At 39.0% G+C, this 25,237-nt stretch overlaps 1 protein-coding gene and 1 long non-coding RNA gene across 12 annotated transcripts; one reads left to right on the forward strand and one right to left on the reverse strand.

The window, feature by feature from the left end:
* Window positions 1-4,148: 4,148 nt before the first annotated feature.
* LOC125313941 lies at window positions 4,149-15,767 on the reverse strand. The gene is made up of 3 exons (XR_007197656.1): window positions 15,758-15,767; window positions 9,869-9,873; window positions 4,149-4,286 (listed from the first exon to the last, which is right to left on the reverse strand). It is a non-coding gene; the product is annotated as an uncharacterized LOC125313941 (long non-coding RNA).
* On the forward strand, window positions 7,526-23,901 carry LOC115757226 (zinc transporter SLC39A7-like). Of its 11 annotated transcripts, none has more exons than XM_048275261.1 (3): window positions 7,526-7,912; window positions 18,217-18,420; window positions 23,486-23,901. In XM_048275261.1, exons 1-3 carry the CDS (start codon window positions 7,714-7,716, stop codon window positions 23,662-23,664), a joined length of 582 nt encoding a protein of 193 aa, XP_048131218.1. In that variant the 5' UTR covers window positions 7,526-7,713; the 3' UTR covers window positions 23,665-23,901. The 11 variants fall into 11 exon arrangements, with proteins under 11 accessions (XP_048131218.1, XP_048131206.1, XP_048131213.1 ...); XM_048275249.1 differs by having other exon boundaries at window positions 18,217-18,366; window positions 23,426-23,901; XM_048275256.1 differs by having other exon boundaries at window positions 7,527-7,912; window positions 18,217-18,524; window positions 23,590-23,901.
* Window positions 23,902-25,237: the final 1,336 nt, after the last annotated feature.

The raw sequence follows: 25,237 nt of genomic DNA on the forward strand, positions 1-25,237 counted from the left end.
ACTCATTCGTTTCACACCTCTACTCAAAGATAATTCCGACCCTCGTAGTACGAAAATCGTGCGATAGGCTTGAGCGGATATCCTTTTAGGATACGAGAGGTCTTCCCTTTATTAATAATAGAGGGAACAGAACCAATTTGGATATATGTAAGGCCCGTGGAATAAATGAAAATAGAAGAAAGAATTTCTTGCTTTTGGCATGTTTTGATTGTGATTTGAAGATTCTTTTTATAGGCAAATGGACCAAAGGATTAATAAAGGAATACATTAAATCAGACGTTAAAAACAGTCAATGAATTTCAGATTTTTAAAACTATTGAAATCTCCAACAAATTTAACATTCGGTTTAATGAGATGTTTAAACTTTCCGAGCAAACGGCATTAATCCGATTCATCGAGACTTCCGAAGCGTGCATTTAGTGAAACCCCATTCCCTCTCTCTCTCTCTCTCTCTCTCTCTCTCTGTTTCCTTCGTGCTCTGCCTTTCTTGTTTTTCCTACTTTTCTTCTCTCTCTCTCTCTCTCTCTCTCTCTCTCTCATTTGACCCAAACTGCAGGTTAAGAGAGAAAATAGGTCAATAAAAGTGGAGTCGGCTGAGGTGTTTTGGGCCTAAACTCTCTTATTTTTAAATGGGAAAAAGCCACCAAAAACCCTAAACTATGCCCGATGTGACACATTTACCCCAAACTTTTCTTTGTGACACAAAAAATCCTAAACTTGTACGCATGTGACACATTTACCCTAAACTTGTACTCGTGTGACACATTTACCCCAAATTTTTTGTTGTGACACTAAAAACTCCAAACTTATAAACATGTGACACATTTACCCCAAATTTTGAGGTAAATGTGTCATACAAATATAAGTTTAGGATTTTTGATGTTACAAAAAAATATTTTGGGGTAAATATGTTACACGGGTATAAGTTTAGGATTTTCAATGTCACAAGAAAAAGTTTAAGGTAAATGTGTCACATGAATAAAAGTTTGGGATTTTTGGTGTCACAAAAAAAATTTTGGGGTAAATATGTCACAATTGGCATAGTTCAGGATTTTTGGTGGTTTTTTCCTTTTTTAAATTTCTTTTGTCTCTAGGCTTCTTACTTATACAATAACTAATCTGGTTTGTCGAAACCTCCGAATCACATGTATAGGGCAAGGTTGATTTGACTTTGGGGGAATGTCTTTGGGAAAATACTAAGGCCATTGGACTGAAAGGGATTTTTTGAAATGCATGTAGTGTTTGGTAATGTACATTTTTAAAAATATATTGAGATACAATGTTGGTTAAAATGGTGAAATTCCTCTTTGCAAAGCCTTTTTACTTTTATTTAAGAAAAAATAACTCAAAATTGGTAAGGACCGACGGCCGACGGGCCTTCGCCGAGACCAAGTCTATCGCCGCCAGCCTCACCCGAGGTCGTGTGACCTTAGGCGAGGTTGGTGGCGGCTCGTCAATGGTTCACCGGCGTGCCCGCCGATGGTCGAGGCATTTGCCAGAATGAGGGTTTTCAAGGACATTTTCGTGATCATGAAAGTATAGCGATGGCAAAGTCGGAAGGGGGAAAAAAAAAGTCTATTTGCAATCCGTAAATGTAACATTCCCAAAACTTCTATACCTACTTTGGGCTAAGGTAGTTTAGAGGCATTTGGAGATGCCACTGCATTTCCCAAAGTTAAGAAAAAACAGAGCCCAATACCATTTGTATTTGGCCAAAGAACTTTAAAGTCCCAAAGCACATTTGCAATACTGAACCAAACGGGGCCATAGCGAAACCCCTTCCTCCCTTTCGGTTTCATTTATGTCTATGATTAAAATAAATACCTATCGATCTTTTTCGAAACATAATTTTGGACATGAGAACTTCAAATATCTGATCTGGTTATTTTGACATCCGATGCTCTTAGTCTAGGATGAAGAACTTTTTGAACCCCTAAAATGCGGCTATGTATCAAATGCATTAAAAAATAATCCCGGCCGAGGGCTTGGCAAATGTGGATTGAACTTATTTCAAGCCTTGGCATAGGGCAACGCCGGTTTAATCTTTGTCTTGAATATTGTTCTGAATTCCGCCGTTTATTTTCGAATTATAATCCGTAAATTTTATTATGAGGCTCCGTTGTGAATCTTTGTTATAAATTTTTTTTTTGGTCGAAATCTTTGTTATAAATTCAACTTCCACTGCTATTTATAAAATCTAATTTGTTATAAATTCAACCATTTTGAAATAAACTATTACGAATACTAGTTCTGAATTTCCACTGCTATTTTCGAACTATGATCTTACGAGAAGAATCTTTCGTAAATTGTTTTGTGCTCCCCTATCTCCCAACACGTCAGATTCGGGAGAGAATAGGAGCAGAAGCAAAGGACTTTCCAAACGATGTAAGGACCGAATTTCATCAATGGCGCGAAAGCCGAGTAAATTTGCGTGTTATCTACTTACTAATTAAAATTAGTTTATGCCATTAGACAAAGTCCTAGCTAGTATTAGTCACTTCACATATGTATGTATTTAGCTATAACAGGCGTCTTAATCACCATTTCAATATGCCTATTATGATGGACGCAGGACTTATTTTAAAAACTAGAGAAACTGTGTTGGGGAGGGGGGACGCGAACAATTGCAAACTATGTCATTTTTAAAAATGGATAAGTATATTAAAAATTCTAAAACTTGTCACAAACGTGCCATAGATACCTACAATTTTCGAAAAGTGAAATCAAGTCCTAGAATTTGTCAAATTAGTATAATCAAGTCATTCCGTTAACTCCGTCCACCTTGAATAATGGAAAGCATTGACGTAACTTTTTGTTACTATTTTTTTCTCTTTTACATGACTTGACATTGCTGATGCGTTGAGCATAAGACTAAAACGACGTCTTTTTGTTCCAAATCCTAAATTTAAACCCAAATCTTAATTAAATTATGTTAGAGAAATAAAAAAAACAAGGCTAAATGTTTTTTTTTGTTGTTGCAAAAAGCGAAAGAAGAACCGTGGCGGTAACATCTTAGAGGCCCCCCTATTAGCTCTTTCCGGCGATGGTAGGGCACGGGCAGCGCCCTTGGGGGGGTGGTTTTATCTTTTCTTTTTATGACTTTTAGCCTGTTTTATTTGTTAATCTAACTTAACTAATATTTGGATTTAAAAATTAAGATTTGGACCAAAATGAGATTGTTCTAGTGTTATGCTACATGCTTTAGTCAAGTTAATGCCACGTAGGAGAAAGATAAAGTAATGAAAAAACCCACATCACTATATTTCTATTAATTAATATGGATAGAGTTAAAAGAATAACTTAATTATAGCATCTTGATAAGCTTTAGGACTTGATTACAATCTTTTGAAAGTTTCATAACTCAATCGCACAAGTTGCAAGAGTTGTCTCCTAAAGAAGATATAGCTTCAATGGCAATCCTGTAAGTATCCAAGGCTGTGAAGGGCAGAAAGGTAATAACAGTGTCCTTACTGGAAGATCGATCATCTCCTCCTGCCTCCACCCGGGCGGCTGGGCCGCTGGTTGCACAGGCAAACACGTTACTTTGGATCTTTTAATTTTCAAAACCTTTCCCCAGATTAACGCGGATGCTTAATAGCTAAGCAGAGAAAACGAAGCATCCACATGAAGGCACGCGTCTAGCTGTGCAAGTCCAATTCGTCTGTCTTTGCTTCGTCCTTTACCGCCCTTATAAATAGCTTCAACCCCATCTTCATTTTGCAATCCATAACTTCGATTTTCTGCAACTTGAGATCGAAAGCAAAAGATCGTCTGAATTCCAGAGCAGAAAAATGTCTTACCAAGGACATCATCATCAGCAGCATCATCACATGTACCATGGTGAGGGACATCATGGCCATGGAGGACATATTGGTCACGGCCATGGCCATCACGGGGGAGGATATCACGGCGGCTACGGTCTTGGAGGAGGACGTCCTGGGCATGGGCTTCTAGGACATGGCCATCATGGGGCCATCCATGGGCATGGGCATGTGCATGGTCTCAGGCACACCGTGCATGGGCTTCTTGGGAATTTGCATCCTCATCACCATCGTCCCCATCCTCATCATGGGCATGGCCTTTTTGGACACATCAACGTGGGTCATGCCGTTCCGGTTCATGGATGGGGACATCATCCGCATGACCTTGGAGGAGGACTTCACCATCATCACCATGGTTGATGTTGCTGACTTGGTTGATTTAGTGTTTTAACTTGTTGATTGGTCGATCGCGCCTAGTTCTAGCCGATCGACTAGGATCGAGTCTAGGGGCTTTTGTTCTTGCTTCTATATTCTTCTCTTTTTTTTCCTTTTTTTTTTTTTATGGTTCTGAGAGTATTAAATTATTAGTGTTGCTTGTACTGTGTTGTGTTTGTACATTCCATATTTATTTCTCTTGTCGACATAAATTGGAAAAACAGAATCCCGCCTTCCTTTCCCGACAGGCTCCTCTTTTGTTCGGGCAAAGGCGGGAACCCAATAACGTGAGCGAAGAGCTTGAGAAGAAAGTGTCAAAATCTGAATCTTTAACGTGTGCTTGGAGGATACCACGGATAACATTACAAATTTATTAGTTATTTACTTCAAAAGATTAAGCTATTAAAGCACAGTACCATATACATTTTATCTCTTAACACTCTCGTTCATGTGAATTCCGATTCGACGATGAAGGCTTTAGGCGTGACAATTCAATGTATGTAGCCCCTCCAAAAAAATTTGAAACTCATTGGCCTACTGAAAGGGAAACCATAAATGGGTAAATCGGGGACGTAAAGAATCAAAGTCGAAAATTTTTATTCTAATGCTAAGTTAAAAATTGAATGCGCAGCTGTCTACTCCGAGGGCTTAAATCAATAAAAATGTTGCGAGGAATACAATTTGGCATATCAAAGGAATAATGATGAACTAGTCCAGGCGCCCACGCTTCACATGGATTTTGCCTTCTAGTGCCTGACCCTTTTCTATACTAATATAAAGTTTCTATGTGCATAGGGGCAAGATCACACTCAGTTTTAGGGCTAATTCCCTAAAAAATCATCAATTTTAGGTCTAATAATAATTTTGACCCGAATTTATTTTTTGTCTCATAAAAAAGTACAAACTTTAGATTCAAGGACGATTTTGGTCCGAACTTTTTTTTCATCCCACGAAAAATCACCAACTTTAATTCGAGTCCTAAATCCGGCCCCTGTTAATTTGGAACCATTAGTTATCCAATGTCACAATTCCACGTCATCAATAAATCCATGTGACTTGCTAACGTGGATTTAAGGTACTATTCACCATTTTCTTAGTACAGAATCGGAAGTTGTTCATCCGCTTCACATCGATCACAGTTTGATGGACGATGATTAAGCTATTCATCATCTCCTTCACTTCACCTGCAAGCATCCGTTGTCTCACTAGAATCCGAAGCTGTGTATTACCACCCATGGAGAGACGCCATGGACGATATTCGCCAAACTCACAACTACAGTCTCTCTTTTTTTTTTTTTTAAATGAGCCCAAGCCTCTTCTATCCTTCCCGTACTGAGAAGGAGCTTCACTGTTGGTTGCCTTATCCAACGACGAAATTTTCAGGACATTCAGAAAGGTGGAACAAACAAAAGAGAGAACAGAGAGATAAGAAGAAAACGAAAGAACCAAATAAAAAGTGAGGCCTAAAATGGGGTCGAAGGACACCTCAAATGTCAATATTTGTGTGTGACGCTCACTTTGGTGTCAATATTTTTTGCCGACTCACTTAAGTGCCAAGCTAGAAAAAAGAAAAAAACAATTACTAAAGTGCCAATAGCAAGAGATTTTGGACAAAAAAATATACGTGGCATTTATATATTGAACATTTTAGTGTTGCCTCATTTATAAGTCCTTGTGGAAATTTTTTTAAAAAAAAGTCAACTTAGCAATTTTTATTGAAAAAATCGGACTTTAACTTTAAAATAAGTTTAAAAATAAAAAATATAAAAATAAAGAAAAAGCTGGCAACGGCGAGGGCTTGCAATGCCCATGCTGCTACTACCCCACCGTTACCGGCAATGGCCGGCGCCGGGTGGAGTATGGTATGCACGGGTTGTTGAGCCCCGCCCAGTGTGCAAGGGTTGTGCAAGCCCTCGTCGTTGCCAACTTCTTTTTTATTTTATCATTTTATTATTTTAATTTAGTTATTTAGCTTATTTTTTGAATTTTTTATGTGTTTAGTACAAATAAGTGAGCAAAATTCGATGTTTTTACAAACAAAAGTGCTGGAGATTGCATTGTCATTTTGCATATAAAAATAGTAAAGTCCCGATGCATTTTAGCTTTTTTTTAACTGTTTTTATTTTTTCTAATTTTTTTAGCTTTTTCAATTTTTTAGTTTTACGTGAAACTTTTTTAACTTTTTTCTTATTCCTGACTAGGATCTTCCGGTGAGTCACGTAAATGTCACATAAGGTTTATGGTAAAGCTCACAAAAGTTGGTACTCAAATAATCATTTTTTTTTATAAAAAAAAATTGACAGTTAAGTGATCTAAAAAAAATATTGACATTAAAGTGACCGTCATACGAAAATATTGAGACTTGAGGTATCTTTCTACCTCCAAAATGGGCGCCGCATTTAACTGGGATCATTGCCTGAAAATAGGACCAATAGGAGATAGTATGGTCAAAATACCATAATATGAAGTGTCTTAACCTGAAAGGTAGTGAAAAAAGCGTGACTCTTTTGTACTAGTAATTATAGTTTTAGCATTCGAAGGAGATGAGATTGGGAAACTCAGTCCAATGAAGTCGTAAGTTGCTATTGTATAGTGACATTAGTGACATTCACCTCAATGGCACAAGTCGTTATATTAGAAACAAAATTTAACACCATCATTATTTTGGAAGGAAAAAACAGGGATTTTTTGTTTTTGTTTTTCATGAATGAAGAATGCGTTCATATATGATTTCTTATCATAGAAGAAAAACGTGGTGCCAAATCCTCTTGTGATTAAATTTGTCGTTAGCTTTTTATTATTAAAATCCTTTTAATTAAATCAATAATATTGTCATCGGAAAAAAATTATATATTTATACTTCGTTTGTTTCGTAGAAAATACATAATTTAAAAAAATTATCTTCAAAATGACTGTAAACTACGTTTAGTTGTTGATAATGATTTATGCCTATATATTTTCGTAGACGATGAATTTTTTATTTTTGTAAGGAATACAAGTAATTAATTTTTAAAATATATTTTTTAAATTATTCATATTTTACTAAATAAATCGCATGCTTAAAATATAATTTTTGTTTAAAATGATATTGAGGAAAAGGAAAAATGTGGCCCAATGGAGCAAACGCAAACGTTATCTCCTTATATAACGTGCACCCCAAGGGAGACACGTGGAGCCGCAAGTCAGAACGTGTCGACATCCCTACCTCTGGTCCCATTTCCCAACGCAGTGCGACAGCGACCTCCATTGACGCATTCACCGCCTGAACTTGCTCCCCAAGTTTCCAGAGCGTTCACACGGATTGATCGCTAACAGAACTTAGTAGCCACGCCAAGAAAGTCTAGCAGAGAAGAGGCGTGAAAAGATCGCCATATTGATGGACTGCTACAACTGAATCACCGCCTCGTGAAACCCTACAAATAAAGGGCTTCTCTTCCTTCTCATTCTCTCATCATCATCCAGACAGCTATTCCTGGGTCAAGGCTGAAACAGAGGAGGGTGATATACAAAACAGAGTATGAAGATGAGAATGGTTCACGGGGGAAGACATCATCATCATCACCCTCATGGGATGGGTAACGGTGGCGGACATGGGCATCATGGTGGGCATGGTCGTCACGTAGGAGAACTTCTCTTTAGGCATGGTCTCGGAGGACATGATGGGTGTCACGGACATGGACACGGGCTTCATCTGAGGGGTGTCTTAGGACACGGGGTTCATGGTCATGGACATGGGTATCATCATCTGAGGGGCCTTTTAGTCCATGGCCATGGACTTTCCAAACATGGTCATCATGGTCATGGTCATGGACATGGGCATGGGCATCATCTGAGGGGCCGTTTAGTCCATGGGCATGGACTTTCCAAGCATGGTCATCATGGTCATCGCCGTGGTCACGGTCGTGGTCACAAAGGGAGGTGTCATACTTGTGCTGGGCAGCCGGAACCGGAGCTGGAACAGGAAACGGGAGAGGAACAGGAAGTTGCGGCTGCGACGCCGACTCCGATAACCGAGCAACTCGGTACTCTTGCTCTGACTGCAGACTAGGGAGGATGCCGCTTGGAGTTGGTTCGTGGACAGTAACGACGCGTGTCAGCAATAATGGGTCATGGGGGGATTTGGTGTTTTGGTTCCTACCAGTATCAGTTTTCTCTGTTTGGGTAGTTTCGCTGGATGATCAGATTCAGCGGTCGAAGTGTTTGTGGAGGTCCATGGAAGCTTCTTTGTACTTCTTGTGTACCATTATTATGCAAATGGGACACTAAAAATTTAGTGTGATGGTATTGGTCGTTTGAGGCTTCGGATCAGTTGATTCCATATGTTTTTATGCAGAAGATTTGAAAGGGTTCTGAACTAGAATTGATATATTGCCGAGCTCATTAAGAGCGCCATTGGCATGAACAAATTGACCAGATTTAATTGAGAGATAAGGGCTTTAGCAGCAGCAGCCATCACCGGCAAATGGCATACTGCTTTCTGTTCTTTGTAGTTCAAGAAACTATGGCAACCCAAATTGGCGATCAAGAAAACTCATGATTATTAAAATCCTTTGCAAATGTACCAGAAAAGGAATCACATTCACAGATGAAGCAGCAGCTAATATATTCGTAGTAGTCCCACAGTAGCTAGCGGTAGAATCTTTCAATTGTTCATCCCTAGAACCACTAATCCAAGATGCACGACTTTCTGCTTAGTAGGTAAACCAAACCAATTATCAGGTCTTTTTTCAAATGCATGACCTCGATTGGCTCCCCAATCGCCGTAGCTTTCAGGAAATGTCATTTTAAACCACCGAGTTTCTACCTTTCTTTTCTATCATCATCATCATCATCTTCTTCTTCTTCTTCTTTTAAAGGGGGTCCTAAAATTTGTGTAAAATTGAGTCTTAAAATTTGCAAAGAGTGCAATTAAGTTCTAAAACTTGTCAAATTGATTCAATCAAGTCCTTTTATTATACCGTCAATTTGTCTAATGGAAAATGTTGATGTAACATTTTTAAATCAATTTCCTTATCGTACATAGCATTTTCAATTATTATATTTTTTGAAATTTTATTTATATTAATTTAAAAACTTAAAAAAGCTAAAATTTGTTTGAGAAAAAAACAAAACTGGAAAAAAAACCAAAAAACAGAAATAAAGGGCAGGGCCACGTTGGGAGGCCCTGCCGTCGCCGTTGCCCATCGCCAGAGGGGCCGGTGGAGGCGCCAGCCGCGGGCGAGGCCTCGCCCAGATCTTGGGTTGAAGAAACCTAGACCTGCGGATGCCGGATCCCGAGCCCTGGCCTAACGAGTACCGGGGTAAGAACACAAGCTAGTGACGCTACTGGTTTCTTTTCCTTTTCTTTTTTTTCCTGAAGAATGTTCAGCTTCGGACGACAAGAGGCAAAGCTCGCAGAAGATCCCCCCACTAAAGGTGGGGTCTGGGGACTCAAAGTGCGAGACTGAGAGTCGTGTTTCATGATCAGCCGAGAAAATGAAGGTTAAACCAAAAACCAAAAAGGGAAAAGGATATGGTTAAATATCAGAAGAAGTTGGGTTCAGATTGTCAGGTAATAGGTGTTGAATGGGGATGATCGAAGAACTTCGCGAGCCCGCATCAACCCAAGAGCCGGGCGAGGCCTCTCGCCCGACGCCGCCGAGGGCCGGCCACCCTCACTCGGGGCTGGCAACCTTCGCTGGCCCCTTCGACGATGGGCAGTGGCGGGGCTTCCATGCCCTTTCTTTTTCTTTTTTTCAAATAAATTTTTTCTTTTTTTCAAAATTTTAATTTAATTAAATAAAATTTCGAAAAATAGAATAATTTAAAATGCCACGTAGGATAAATAAATAAATTTAAAAATATCATGTCAGAATTTTCCACTAGATAAATTAACTGTGTTAATAAAATGACTTGATTGAATCAATTTAGCAAGTTTCAGAACTTAATTGCACTCTTTGCAAATTTGAGGATTCAATTGCACTTTTGTGATAAGTTTTAGGACTTCTAGTGAATATATCCCTCTTTTTTTTTCTTTTGCTTTATGGATTATAAGCACCATTTGCATGTACACCTCACACATGTCACCCAATCATAATAAAGATCGACCCCATTTAAAAAATCCTAGTGCGATTCGATATGGATGTGGGAGGACTCGAGCTAAACCCACACCCGAGATTTAGTAATCCATGAGCCCGAATACCCTTCGTGTCTAGGTCGAGTCACGACAGAAGGGAGTTATGTAATTGTTGTCCTTTCTAGATGAAGTTATCGTGGATGTTCCATCTTTCCCGGAATATTAGAAAACTTCTCTAGTTTGGAGAGATCAAGCGTTTGAAGAGATTTTGTCGAGTGTGTCGACACCCAAAAATAACCAAGGCCGCGGTAAATCGAGGAAAGCCCATGGTGCGTTTTTGACAAGACAGCTGCTAGTTATCACTACGAATCGGCAACCTAGGAGGTAGTTGTTAATGGAAAGGGATCGGTGAAAGCCAGAATTGGTATATGAAGAAAGGTCAATCGAGGGAAAAGTATACTAGAAGTGCCATAACTTTTGTACAACGTTCACTTGAATGCCATAACTTTGAAAACGTTCACTTAAATGCCATACCTTTAAAAAATTATTCACTTGAGTGACATATTGACTTGGACGCCGGAAAAGCCGACATGGCGGTTGGAAAGCCGACGTGACATGCCGGAAATGTTGTTGTAGCACTCCAGTGAACGATTTTGCTCCGATATGGCACTCAAGTGAACGATTTTTGAAAATTATGGGACTTAAGTGAACGTTTTGAAAGTTATGGCACTCAAGTGAACGTTTTGAAAGTTATAGCACTCAAGTGAATGCTGTATACAAGTTATGGCACTCATGGTGTACTTATCCCGCCAACCAATTACAAGATCGATAGAAGTGCAAAAGTATGCACAAAGCCCCAGTATAATTGCTTGCAGATAAGAACATGCTGTTATAAGCGAATTGAATAGAGTCCTGGAATCTCGGGAGTCGTTAGCAATTAGAATTTGAATCATAACCGCTCTTGATTGTTGTATAAGGCCATAAAAGGCCTAATAAAATCTATTGGTAAGGATCCACAATCAATAATACTTATCACTTTTTCTTTGCAAATTTACTTTACCAATTCTTTATTACTTATCATTAGTTCGTAGCACAGCTATATCGACGATTTCCTATCCGATTTGCCATAGAACCCAATTCAATAATAAAAATCAAAGATCATAACCTTTGGTCAAAGATCTTTCGTCGACTACCATTTTCGCGAAACCTCTTTTTGCCATGCCAGTTGGACCATTGTGGTTTGGTTTTAGGAAGTGCAAATGGCATAAATGAGGAATCAAGAGCCTCGCAATGCCGCTGGCAAGGATAATCCCCAAAGCGAGCTAACGAGAGGCTTAAGCGATCAGAATAATCATATGCTAATGTAGTAGGTGATGACAACCAAGTTGGGAATTTGGTGGACATTACAAGCAAATCTCACTAACGAACGGAGGTGAGAATTGGAGCCAAACCCGATAATTGTGTCAATCATGAGGAGGATGTTTGAGGAGCAACAAAATGGTTTGGCTAATTATTGACACTTGATTTTAGCCAATAAGTCATTAATAATAAACCTTGAAATTTGGATTTTCGATTGCTACAAGATCTATTTTTCAATCAAAAAGAGTCGTTTGGCATTTAAATTAGAATAAGCCTTACATATATTTGCATTTTTATTTTGAAAAGTCAAAAGTTTGACTTCGAGTTAGACTTACTAGTCAAACTTTGACCGAAAAGTCTACCCATGGTCAAAGTTTAACTTTTCGCATGAAAAGCTTATAAATAGTGTCAATTTCATTATTGTACTTTCAATTTGTACAAAAAAAGTTGAAGTTTAACCTTTTAATTAACTTTTTTTTAATCAAAAATCAATATTGGTCAACCTTTTTTAAGAAAATCATAAAAAGTGGAAAAATCCAAAATGAACTCCTTCTCACCTTAATTTCACTTTGGCATCATCAATGTATTAGTTGAGTATCACCAAATGATATATACATAGGCTGATATGCAAATGTTGTCATAAACATCACCAAGTGATTATGATATGAAGAGTGCTTTGCCACTATCTAAAGTGCTATGCCGATATTTAGGGTCGTTGCTAATATTTGAGGTGAACAAGATATTAGGTGTTGAAGATATCTATAAGCTGTGAAAATCTTCAGATAGTGGGAACATCTGGAAGGGCCTTGATCGAGAGTGAATAAGCCAAGAAGAACGGGAATATTCATGAAGGCTTAGAGGTACAAAGATTGGGTGAACAGTGGGTGGACCTGGTGATGGTGAGCAAGCGTAGAATGAGGATGTTTAATAAAGCTTGGAAGGACCATGAAGATGAACAACTTGACAGAGTCGAAATTGCCAATATGATTGAAAGGATCAAAAGAAAGATCGGGTGCAACATGTAAAATAAATATGGCCCATATGATGTTATAATAATGATTTAATAATTATTTCATGTTATAATTAAGTTATATTGGTTACGAAAGGATACAATTGAAAAGGTATGAATATGATGCGCTTTGATGGAAGGCACCTCTTAAAAAGGCACCTTTTGGATAATGTTTCAAGTTTAAAAGAAGTCTGGTCCTCTGTCCACCCTATCAATGAGCAAACGTTAATTAAGTAAAGTAACGGTTGTCTCCCTCCACCAGAAACAACATAAAAGTACAAAGGGTTAAGGAAGAGAAACCAAGTCTTCATTGTCTCTAGTTTTCTGACAAAATAATCAACGCTTGAAGAATCACAATGGACAAAGGTATGTCTTCATCCTTATTGATCATGAAAATGATGACGATCCAAGATCCGTCAATGATGAATTTTCCACATGAAGTTTTACTGTTTAATGCTAACACATCAGATTGTTGGCAAAGTGCATCTACCTTATATAGATAAAGTGAAAGATTGTGATGATATCAATGACCGATTGAGTTTAAGATTAGGTACAAGGATAAGGATCTCGATAAGGAGGAGAACAAGTCAAAGATGACGAAGTGGTCATGATGACTTGGAGGTATCATGGTCAATCTATCATCAAGGTGACGTTTTTGGAAACCGATATGCTCAAGATGATCATTGGATGATTGATCACAAGTCATCCACATAATTATCTATAAACATCATCAACGAACTTAAAGATCGACGATGATAATGTTTGTGCCGAAGATGTAAAGATCATGTCATTGGTAATGTCCGAACCACGACCATGGGAGGATGTTTGTTGGAGAAAAGCATTATAGCCGTTGTTGGGTGCAAATGCGCGACGAAAGATCGAGAAGTCTCTTGAGGAACAAGAATCAAACATTTGGCAAGATACTCAAAGCATTTAGTGTCGAAACAACAACTATAGGACCTATTTTTTAATGGCTTGCAAATGTTCGGGAAAATGAGCTATATGCGCAGTTCTATCTTCCGGACATCGGTACCAACGGATCTCTAACATCTAGTTGATCTTCTAAAGCATTTCCAATGGGAAGATTGAAGATGGCTATACAATGGAAGACTTTCTAAGCCAAAATGTTAGAGACACATAATGTAAAATCCAAATATTTGCTATGAGCTGCTTTCTTTGTTGATATCGTTTCATTCTCTTGAAAAATATTCACTATCATAGTCTTGCCATACCGTAACCATGTAAGAAATCAAGAAATCTAGTGTACTAGAGTGAAAACAGCAGATGAGTCTTGATAGTGTGATCTATCATCCGAATAAGATTAGTGCTTGTCAATTGTAACTTGATTGAGCATATTACTAGTGCAATCCATTTCAACTTGTGGTTGTTAGTCTTGAGAGTGGACGTAGGCTTGGGGATAAAATCGAACCACTATATATCTACTTGCAATATCTTCTATCTCTTCACTATTAGCATCGCCATCTATTAAACAACAACATACGCACTTGATTTCGTACCTGATTTCTACAATATGTTTTTGCTGAGTTTGAAGTTGAACTTGTTTCCGCAAATATTTTTCATAATTCTCAAACAACCTATTCACTCCCTCTAGATTGTATTGTTAGCCCCACTTGTTTCGGCTTCTCTATGAATCGGTCTGGTTTGGTAGATCCCATTCCAACCTTAGAATAAGGAAACAAACCGCATGTCAACCATTTCAATTTTATGGAAACGAAGAGCGAACTAGGGCCCTTGGGAATTTCCTAGAACCGGCCGGTCCGGTTCGGGCGATTCCTATTCCATTTGGTTATTTTTTTTTTCTCACCACTAATATAAGACACTGTAACTCTAAACAGCATGGAAGGGTACACCTACTAAAAATGAAACATATGGTAAATAAAATAAGTGCAAAAAGAAATTAAATTCACATAGAAAGCCTCCAATTCAATCGGTTTTATTTTTTTGGCCCACAGGTAGTGATGGTCACGAGTCGATTTGGCCTGGAATCGGTCCGTTGACCAATCAGAATCGACCCCGCCGGTTTCGAACAGGAATCAGCCTAGCCCATACGGGTTGATTATGGTTTCTAAAAATCTGGAACCGACTCATAGCAATTGGGCCTGGCCCAATGGTTAAAAAAAAATTAATGAAATTCGGGAAAGAGCCGAATGGCTCTTTCCGGACCGCTGAAGCAACGACTCATCCCCTCCTTTATTTTTTTATTAATTTATTTAAACTATCCTAAATCTTTATAAATACCATTTTTCGTCTTTTATTTTTTCTCACAATATCTCTCAAATTCTCTCAATTCTCTCAATTCGCTCAAATCTCTCAATTCTCTCAATCCCGACTCAATTCTCTCAATTCTCTCAATCCCGACTCAATTCTCTCAATTTTTTGAATCTACTTTTTGCTCAATTCTCTCAAAAAATGGCAAGTGAAAGCAGAACTAGTGATAAGGGAAAGAGCTCGATTTGGATGAGGGAATTCGATTGTCCTTATGAATATGATCCTTGTGATTTTGCATATTGGGTAGACGAGAATGATAATATCAACGTTATTCCCAACGTTGAGCATGTCCCAATGCAAGAAAGTCTTTATCCCCTACCGGTATTGAAGAAATGTCAATAACAAAGGAGCCGGAACGGGAGGGTATATCCAACATATGGAAACACTTCACGAAAGAACATTTAGGCGAAAACAAATATCAAGCAAAATGTAAATATTACGGGGTAACATACAAATTTACAGGTGGAAGTGGCTATGGAACATTGAAACAGCATTTGAGGTCAAAACATGCAACGCAAGTGGGGATCGACACCAGCTAATAACAAATTTCCAAGTACGCCAATCCTAACACTTTTCCTTTATTTTGTTACAAAGAAAAAGTTTATAAAGCAGAATTAGTTAGATTTGCTGCCATTGAACGTTTGCCATTTAATTTTGGTGAAAATTTTGGTTTTAATTATTTTATAAATATTGTATGTACTCCGCAAGCATAACTTGTTCCGAGAAATACGCTTAAACGACAACTTATTGACCTTTATAAAAAAGGAAAAACAGATTTGAAATTTTTTTTATGAATTTTGATGGACGTGTGCATATAGATAGCAACATTTGGAGTGATCCTTAACAAACTCATTATTATATAGGTATCACATGTAATTGGATCGGTGACGATTGGAATATTCAAGAAAGAGTTATTACATTTCGAGTTTTTGATGATAGACATACGACCAATAATATTTATAGAGTAATTAGACAAGTTTTAGAAAAATATGATTTGATTAATAAAAAATTTTCAGTTGATTTTGTTAATGTCGCAGCAAATACCATTTCCATTCCCGATTTAGAAAAGATTTGTAAACCTGCTTTTGGTGGATAATTTTGTCATATTAGATGTGCATGCCATGTTTTAAATTTATGTGTATAAGATGGTTTACGAACTTTTGATGCTTTTCTCAGCCCAATAAAAAGAGCAATTTAATTTTTATGGAAACATCTCCAAATTACGGGAGAATAGGGCAGATTTTGTAAAGCAAATAAAAGAAAACAAAAAAAAAATTCAAAAGATGTTTCGACTCGTGGGAATTCTACGTACGAGTTGCTTAATCAATCTTTTGCATATGAAAATTTATTATGTACGTTTATTTTAAATAATGTTTCTGAAATTAATTTATTCTCACAAGAGTGGGATATTTACAAAAAAAAAAATAGAATTTTTAAAAGTTTTTGACAATGTAACTTATAATTTATCCGGTATTTATTATTCTACTATGCATTTATTTTTAATATAGTGTATTAATATTACTAGTGTTTTTGAAGAATATGAAAAAGATTATCAATTAGCTCCGATTATTATAGCAATGCGAGCAAAATGGTTGCATTATTATACCGACATTTCTCTTATTATTTGATTGCTTTTGTTTTTTATCCACGTACCAAATTAGATAGTTTATGTGATTATTTGAATATGTATTATGAATGTTTACATTTGAATGCAGCGGTAAATGTTAGAGCTATACATGCAGCGGTTAAAGACACAATAGTAGAATTGTATAATGAATTTTCTAATAGATATAATCTAGTATGTGATAGTGGATCTTCCCAATATAGTGGCGTACAAAGCGGGGACCTATGTAGAATTAGTAGATGGAACAAAATACCGATAAGTAGGCAAAAAAGACAAAATGGAGCAATAGGTAATATTTCTGAAATAGAAACTTATTTAACCATTTTATTTTAGTTTGGTGATTCCGAAAACGGCACTGATTCCAAAATTCTAGAGTGGTGAAAAGGCATTCAACCCAATTCTCAATTCTCGTTCTCATCACGAGACAAGTTTTAGCAACCCATTGTTCAATAGTTGTGGTTGAACAAACATTTAAAGTTGGAGACAACATTTTGGATAACCGACGTTCAAGATTACATCCGAATTCGGTGGAGGCACACGCTTGTGTCGATGACTGGACAAAGGCTAAATATTGACAACAAGAGATGAATTGCAACAATTAAACCGATTTCTTCGATGATGATGGAGATACCACCGCCACGGGTATCGAAATGGATAACAACAATTGACGATGAGGTAAGTTTGAGTTATTAAAGGTAAAAGAACTACATGGGTCTTGATTCTTCTATCCCCAAAAAGATATGTAAGCGCTTAATGATAATTCATTATGTTCAAGCCCTTTCCCCCTCCTTTTTTTTCCCTTGAAATTTGATTGCAATGTACAATTTGATTACAATTTATTATTTGATAATTTGATACTTTTTTATTTTTTATTTCATAATTCATTATTTAAAATTAAATTTAAAAATCGGAACCGGAATCGGAATCGGCGGTTCCATTTCCAGTTTTGAATCGGAACCGGCCCGGAACCGCCGGTTCAAAACCGGAACTGGAATCCCTCCCTTAATGTTCCGGTTCCGGTTCACAAGTGGCCACGAACCGAAACCTTTTGATTTATGAACCCGAACCGGCCGGTTCTCAATTGTGGCCACCACTACCCACAGTAGCAACATTATCTGCTCATCTACCGTGCACACCAAGCCAGAAACGTGGAGCCGCAAATCAGAACGTGTCGACATCCCCATCCCCATTCTGGTCGCACATCCCAAACGCAGAGCCACCGACCTCCATTAATTCATTCAGGCGTGAACTTGCTCCCCAAGGCAACACTTTTGACGGCATTTTCCATCGTTCATAGATGCCAAGTTTCCATACCGTTCACACGGATTGCTTCCTTCAATACTTAATAGCCAAGTCAGGAAATTTGGCAGAGAAGAGGCGTGTGAACAGATCGCCATATTTGATGGACAGCCACAGTTGAACCACCGCCTCGTGAAACTCTATAAATAAGGGCCTCTCTTCTCTTCCTCTCATTCTTTCATCATCCAGACGACTATTTCTCTGTCAAGTCTGAAACAGTGTTGTGGGATTAATACTAAACAGAGGATGAAGATGAGAATGGCTCACGAGGGAAGGCATCATCATCATGGGATGTGTAACGGAGGCGGACATGGGCTTCATGTCGGGCATGGTCCCCACGTCGGAGGACCTCTCTTTGGGCATGGTCTCGGAGGACATGATGGGTGTCATGGACATGGACATGGACATGGGCTTCATCTGAGGGGTGTTTTAGGACACGGGGGGCATGGTCATGGACATGGGCATCATGTGAGGGTTCTTTTAGTCCATGGCCATGGACTTTACAAACATGGTCATCATGGTCATGGTCATGGACATGGGCATCATCTGAGGGGCCTTTTAGTCCATGGGCATGGACTTTCCAAACATGGTCATCATGGTCCCCGTCATGGTCACAAAGGGAGGCGCCATGCGCATGGCCGATGTGGGAGGCGTCATACCTGTACGGGGCAACCCGAGCTGGAACAGGAACAGGAAGAGGAAGAGGCAGAGGAGGTCGCTGCTGCAATGCCGACTCCGATAATTGAGCAACTCGTTACTCTCGCTCTGACCGCCGACTAGAGAGGATGCCGCTTGGGGTTGCTTCTTGGACAGTAACGACGCCGTGTGAGCAATAATGCGTCTTGGGAGATTTGGTGTTTTGGTTCCTCCCAGTGATCAGCATCAGTTTTCTCTGTTTGGGTAGTTTCGCTGGATGATCAGATTCAGCGGTCGTAGTGTTTGTGGAGGTCCATGGAAGTTTCTTCGTATGCTTTTTGTGTACCAATATTATGCAAATGGGACACTACAAATTTAGTGTGATGGTGTTGGTCGTTTGAGGCTTCGGATCAGATGATTCCATATGTTTTTATGCAGAAGATTTGAAAGGTTCTGAACTAGAATTGATATATTGTCGAGCTCATTGATAGCACCATTGGCATGAACAAATTGACCAGATCTAATTGAGAGATAAGGGCTTTAGCAGCAGCCATAGCCGGCAATGCCATATTGCTTTCCGTTCTTTGTAGTTCAAGAAACTACGGCAACCCAAATTGGTGATCAAGAAATCAAACATCTTATCCTGATTATGCCCAGAAACTTATTGTTATGAAACCTTTTGCAAATGTACCAATTTGACCGATCCGTAAGAAAAAGGAACGAGATTCACATATGAAGTAGCCAGCTAATAAATTAAGAAAAGTTTTGCGTGCATTCTCACCACCCAAAGTGGAACTTTCTTTGGTTATTTCTCTCATTAAATCGTCAGAGCCATTTGAAGAAGTGGAGGACTACAGAGCATTCGCAAACTAACTTCGCTACGGGGTTCTGAATTATTGCAACGCTTGGGAATGAGAGCCCAAAGCCCTATAAAGGCAGTACGGCAAGCAGAGCAGCTCGTGTAGAAGCCTTCTTCTGACGAAGCTGTATAGCGCTATGAATAACTGTACTCTTAGAAGAAAAAGAATAGAAGGTTGTGGGTGATTAGAAGCGAAATTAAGGCCAAGGACAAATGCGCAAGGAAGAGGGAGTCGATCCCATGTCAAAGCTCCATCCGAGTTTAATTAAATGCCTTTGCTCATGTGGCCATACCTCTCTCTCCGTCACGGATCATCTGTCCATACATGTCCTTTCGTTCCATCATATCTGGCATGCCACGACTTCAATAGAGAGACTTAATTAATTGAAAAGGCGAGAGGGACACGAAATCAAGGAATCGGGCTTGGCTGGTTGAGATTTCCACAAATCACGCAAAAATCTATGGACCGGATTGAAAAGGACGAGGAGTTATCCGCTTTCAAATAATACGAACCAGTTTAATGCGTTTTAAATCCTTCAAAAGTCAAAGTCCATACATCACAATAAGAGTTATGGTATGTGGTAACAACTAAACAAAGAAGCTTAGAACGAGTTCATCGAAGAAATGATCCAAAAATGACGAGAGACCCTGTTTTACATATTAAAAAAAAAAAGGCAGAAGTGTTGATCTTTGATTTCTCATTATAGGAGGAAGGCATGGCCCCAATCCTCTTCTGATTAAAATTTTCACTATGTGTTCTAATAATCAAGATCAGCTTAATTAAATCAACTATAATGTCAATATGTGGTTTTGGCAACACAGTCACGAGGATAGTGTCTCCTCCAATTCAATCGCTTTCTTTATGCGGGCCAAAGGAGCAATCACCTCCTCTTCTGATCTAACGTGCGCACCAAGCCCGAAACGTCCGGCCGCAAATAGGAAGGTGCCGACATCCCCATCCCCATCTCTGGTCCCCCATTTCAGCTCAGAGAGAGCGACCTCCATAAATTCCATTCACGTATGAACTTGCTTCTCAAGACAACACATGACGACATTTTCTTCGGAGTTGACAACTATCCATAGCGTTCATACGCATTGCTCAAGTACTTAATAGCTAAGCCAAGAAGTGGGGAAAACTATCAAAAAAATATTAAATATATTATAACTGTGCCGCCAAAATTTGCCGAATAGACTGAATTGACATAATTGCAACAGGTTTAGGACTAAATCGGCAAAAAAAAAGGAGGGTTTAGGATTGAATTGATACAATTACAATAAGTTTAGCACTTTTTTGGTAATTTTTCGTTATGAACAGGTTACTTTAGTGATTATCACGTATGATAGAGAATGATGGATTAGTGGACAGATTCAGTGGCCGAGATGTGGCACTACATTAATCGATCATGCCAAACCTTCCAATCACCTTTGTTATACAAGGGTAAGAGAAATCACTGATGGAAAATAAAACAAGATTCCTTTTGCATCGAATGTAAGGAGTTCTTTGATTTGGACTGAAGAAGCAATATTACTCGATTATTATCATAGTGATTGATTATGCGAAAGTACAATAAAATAAAGTGAGCGAACTGTCCCGCAATCTTATACTTTAGTTCTTTTCCTCTTCCCCGGCCATAATCAAGCGAGTAAGGTCATCAAACTGGTGATTATAGTGGCTTTCGGCGTTTCATAAAAGTTGATTTACAGTTAGATACTAAGCCATCCTCAAGTAATCTATCTATGGAGAAGATGCAAGGATATAGTTAAAGTAATTTATTACCAAGGCTCCCTTAAAAGACTAGAAACAAAATTTAAGCCACTGAAATTCACTAATAGTGACAAATAATTTGAGTTTCACAACCGAAGTTTCTATAGAGATGTCACCATCCTGTGAAATACAATTAGTAGTGCAATCTTGTAGTAGAAATTTTCGTTCTAGCATCTGAAGGAGATGAAATTGTGAAACTTAAACCAATGAATACGTCAGATGTCAATGCGTCAAATAGTGACATTTAGCTTGATCATATGAATAGTTATTTTAGAATTAACATAATTCATAATCTTCAAACAAGCAAAAAATGCATTTAAAAAAAATTGATAATAATATTATTATTGTTATCAGTACCATTAGATGGGAATATAGAAGACTAGGTAGCTCTAAGTTATAACCAGTTGGTAAATTAATTTAACTGCATTGAAGGGTACAGCTAATCAAATCAAACCCCGCTAGTTTATAGAATGAGCACAGAAAGAAGAAATCAAATTCACAGATCAAGTCTCTAAATTCGATTGTTTTTTTTTTTTTTCAGGCCTAATACCTTGAGTACCTCCAACGATAACTCTTGTCCCCGTTTCACATTTTGTCTCACAAAAACTTCAAATTTTAATCTTTTTTCTTTTGTAAAGTAAGTATGTATATAACTTTCCAAATCAGCCAAGTACAATGAGAGGGCCAAACACACAAACCTTGCAGCTATTACTACACTTGGACGTGTTCTAATGGGTGTGAAGGTGTAGCGGCCAAACAAGGTACATCAAGGTGAATAGAGACGGACCGGCTAAACAACAGCCAATAGAGAGAAAGCTAATCTAAGAGGCAAGTGGAGGATCCCCAAAGATAGAAGGGAGATGCCCCAATTTCTTTTAATATGCCTATTCCAGGGGAGATCTTCAACCTATGCTAATCTTTTTTTTTTTCCTTACAAAAAACCCTCAAATGTAGGTCATGTCTCAATCTTATCCTAAACTTGTTTTTGACCTATGAAAAACTCCAACTTTAAATCTTGTCCCAATTTTACCGTCTAGTTTCAGTTTACCCTAAAAATTTTACAATCCCATAAAAAAAAAAACTCAAACTTTTACTTGAATCACAAATTTGCCTCCATTGACCCTCATCCAAAATTTCCCATTGACAACCGAGAAAAGGAAAACTTCAAGCACGAGCTATTCGAGCGTCTCTAGAGCGAGCTCTATGACTCCGAGAGATGAAACATTCCTGAGCACGAAAGATCGGAGGATGAGCCCAAAATCACAAGGGCGATTTTGATGCATGGTTAATGGAGGTAGATTTAAGACTCACATAAAAATTTGTGATCTTTTATGAGACAAAAAAATTAGAGAAAAATTGAAACTGGATCTAAAGTAGGAAGTTTTTTATGAGACAAAATGTTTAGGGTGGAATTGATATTGAACCTAAAGTTGAGGTTTTATTTTTAGACAAAAAAAGTTTCGGTTAGAATTGAGATCGGATCTACAATTGGCAATCATGAGATAAAAGAGTGTAATGTAGAATTGAGACTGCATCTAAAATTATAAATTTTTTACGAGATAAAAATGTGGAAGTGGAATAAGAGTTAAAATTGGAGGTTTTTCTTAGAGGTGTTACACTTCATGTGTAGCGCCAAGGAGCAAAATTATCTGCTCATCTGCTCGTCGAACGCGCACACCATGCGAGAAACGTGGAGCCGCAAATCAGAACTCGTCGACATCCCCATCCCATCTCTGTTCCCACATCCCAAACGCAGAGCCACCGACCTCCATTAATTCATTCAGGCGTGGCGTGAACTTGCTTCCCAAGGCAACACTTTTGACGACATTTTCCATAGTTCATAGATGCCAAGCTTCCAGAGCGTTCCCACGGATTGCTTGCTTGAATACTTTAATAGCTAAGGCAAGAAATTTGGCAGAGAAGAGGCGTGGAAAGATGGCCGCATTGATGGACTGCTACAGCTGAACCATCGCCTCGTGAAAGTCTATAAATAAGGGCCTCTCTTTCCTCTCATTCTTTCATCATCCAGACAACTGACTCCTCTGTCAAGACTGAAACAGAGTCAGGGATATATTTAAGAGAGGATGAAGATGAGAATGGCTCACGAGGGAAGGCATCATCATCATGGGATGTGCAACGGAGGCGGACATGGGCTTCGTGTTGGGCATGGTCCCCACTTAGGAGGACCTCTCCTTGGGCATGGTCTCGGAGGACATGGGTGTCATGGACATGGTCATCACCTGAGGGGTGTTGTTGGACATGGTCATGGTCATGGACAAGGGCGTCATCTGATGGCTCTTTTACTCCACTGGGGTCTCGGTCACGGCCGTGGACATGGGCATGGGCATCATATGAGGGGTCTTTTAGGTCATGGGCATGGACTTTTCAAGCGTGGTCATCATGGTCATCGCCATGGTCATGGCCACGGTCACAAAGGGAGGCGCCATGCGCATGGCGGATGCCGGAGGCATCATCCCTATATGGGGCCACCAGAACAGGAACAGGAAGTCGCGGCTGCGACGCCTACTCCGATTACTGAGCAGCTCGGTACTCTCGCTCTAACCGCCGAATAGGGAGGACGCATGGAGTTGGGGCTTGGACAATAAGGACGCTACGTCAGCAATAATGTGTCTTGGGAACTTCGTGTTTTAGTCCCTAACAGTACTAGTTTCATCTTTTGGGTAATGTCGTTGGATGATCAGATTCAGAGGATGATGTGTCGTGGAGGTTAATGAAAGTTTCTTTGTAGTGTGTATGTACCAATATCACACTGTGGTACCCTGAAAATTGTGTGATTACAGGTTTTCTGAGGCATCGGAACAGATGATTCCATATGTTTTATGCAGAAGATTTGAAGGTTTCGAATCCGAAATGATAGATTATGAGCTCATCGAGAGCACAATTGAGAGTTTAAGGGCTTTAACAGCAGCTGCCGCCGACATCGGCATTCGCTTTCTTTCTCCTTTAAGTAAACTATGGCAATCCAACTTGCCCATCAAGGAAATCAAACATCTTCCACTAACTTAGCTCCGGAAACTAATTATTGTGAAATCATGCCCCAATGCACCTATTTGGGCAGTCTGATAAGAGAAAGGAACAAGATTCAGAGGTAAAGCATTAGCTAAAAAGCTCGTGGCAGTCGAGAGACAGCAAAGTTTGTCGATCAATTGGCAGCGGCAGCTGCTTTCCTTCCCTAGCGAATACATTCCGAAGGCGGAGAATTTGACTACGTAATGGTGAGGACAATTCTCATTTTCGCATGCCCTTAGAATAATAGATACATTCTCCTCTGCAATTGACGTGCACAACGAGGCAACGCAGATTAAAACGTGCCGGCATCTTCATTCGGTCCCGAAGACAGAGTTAGCCATCTCCATTAATAAGATTCGCACGGCTGGACTTGTTTCCCAAGGCAAAACCAATGACACATTTTCAGTCCCGTGGCATTCACCTGTGTTGCCCTGACGTGCGCCCGAAGACATTTTTCACTCCGAACTGCTTCCTTGCAGTGACATGAAAAATTCGAAGATGAATTGGCTAGATGCAAGAATTGGTTGGAGAACTATACCACAATCGACCAACAGAAGAAAAAGGCAAACCAATCAAGGTCTCATATTGGGTGTCTAAGCTTTTAGCAAATAGACTTTGTCGCCAGCAAAGGGTATTCAAATTGGGAAGCCAGAGTTTGTACTGTCTACTCTGGTTCTACTTTGGCTTGGTGGTTTTGCCCCAGAAACCTAAGATGACACCTCCCACATCTTTCTGGTCTTTTAAGTCTTACCACTCTCGTGTCACTACTTGTAGGTGCTCCATCCCCCGGGGTGTTATGGAAGTAGCAGTTGCAACAATCTTCAAAATGTGTCATTATTACTTGTTGATGCACCAGCCTCTCATGTTATATTATCAGAGATGTTGAGCTTTTTCTATTAGTTGGCTAGAACTTCTACCTCATTTACTATAAAACTATTTGCGCATAACAGTTACATTTTGAAGGCAGTGCGTCATTAATACCTTCTGTTGCATAGTCATTCGTCTTTTATGTCGGATAGCTTACCGCATGCTCCTGAACATATGGGAGGATATTGCATAGACTTGGTTCATGGACTGGGCTAGTAATACCTTACAAATATAGTTGAATCCCCCACC

The sequence above is a fragment of the Rhodamnia argentea genome, chromosome 1, assembly GCF_020921035.1.
Source record: "Rhodamnia argentea isolate NSW1041297 chromosome 1, ASM2092103v1, whole genome shotgun sequence".
Classification (NCBI taxonomy): domain Eukaryota; kingdom Viridiplantae; phylum Streptophyta; class Magnoliopsida; order Myrtales; family Myrtaceae; genus Rhodamnia; species Rhodamnia argentea.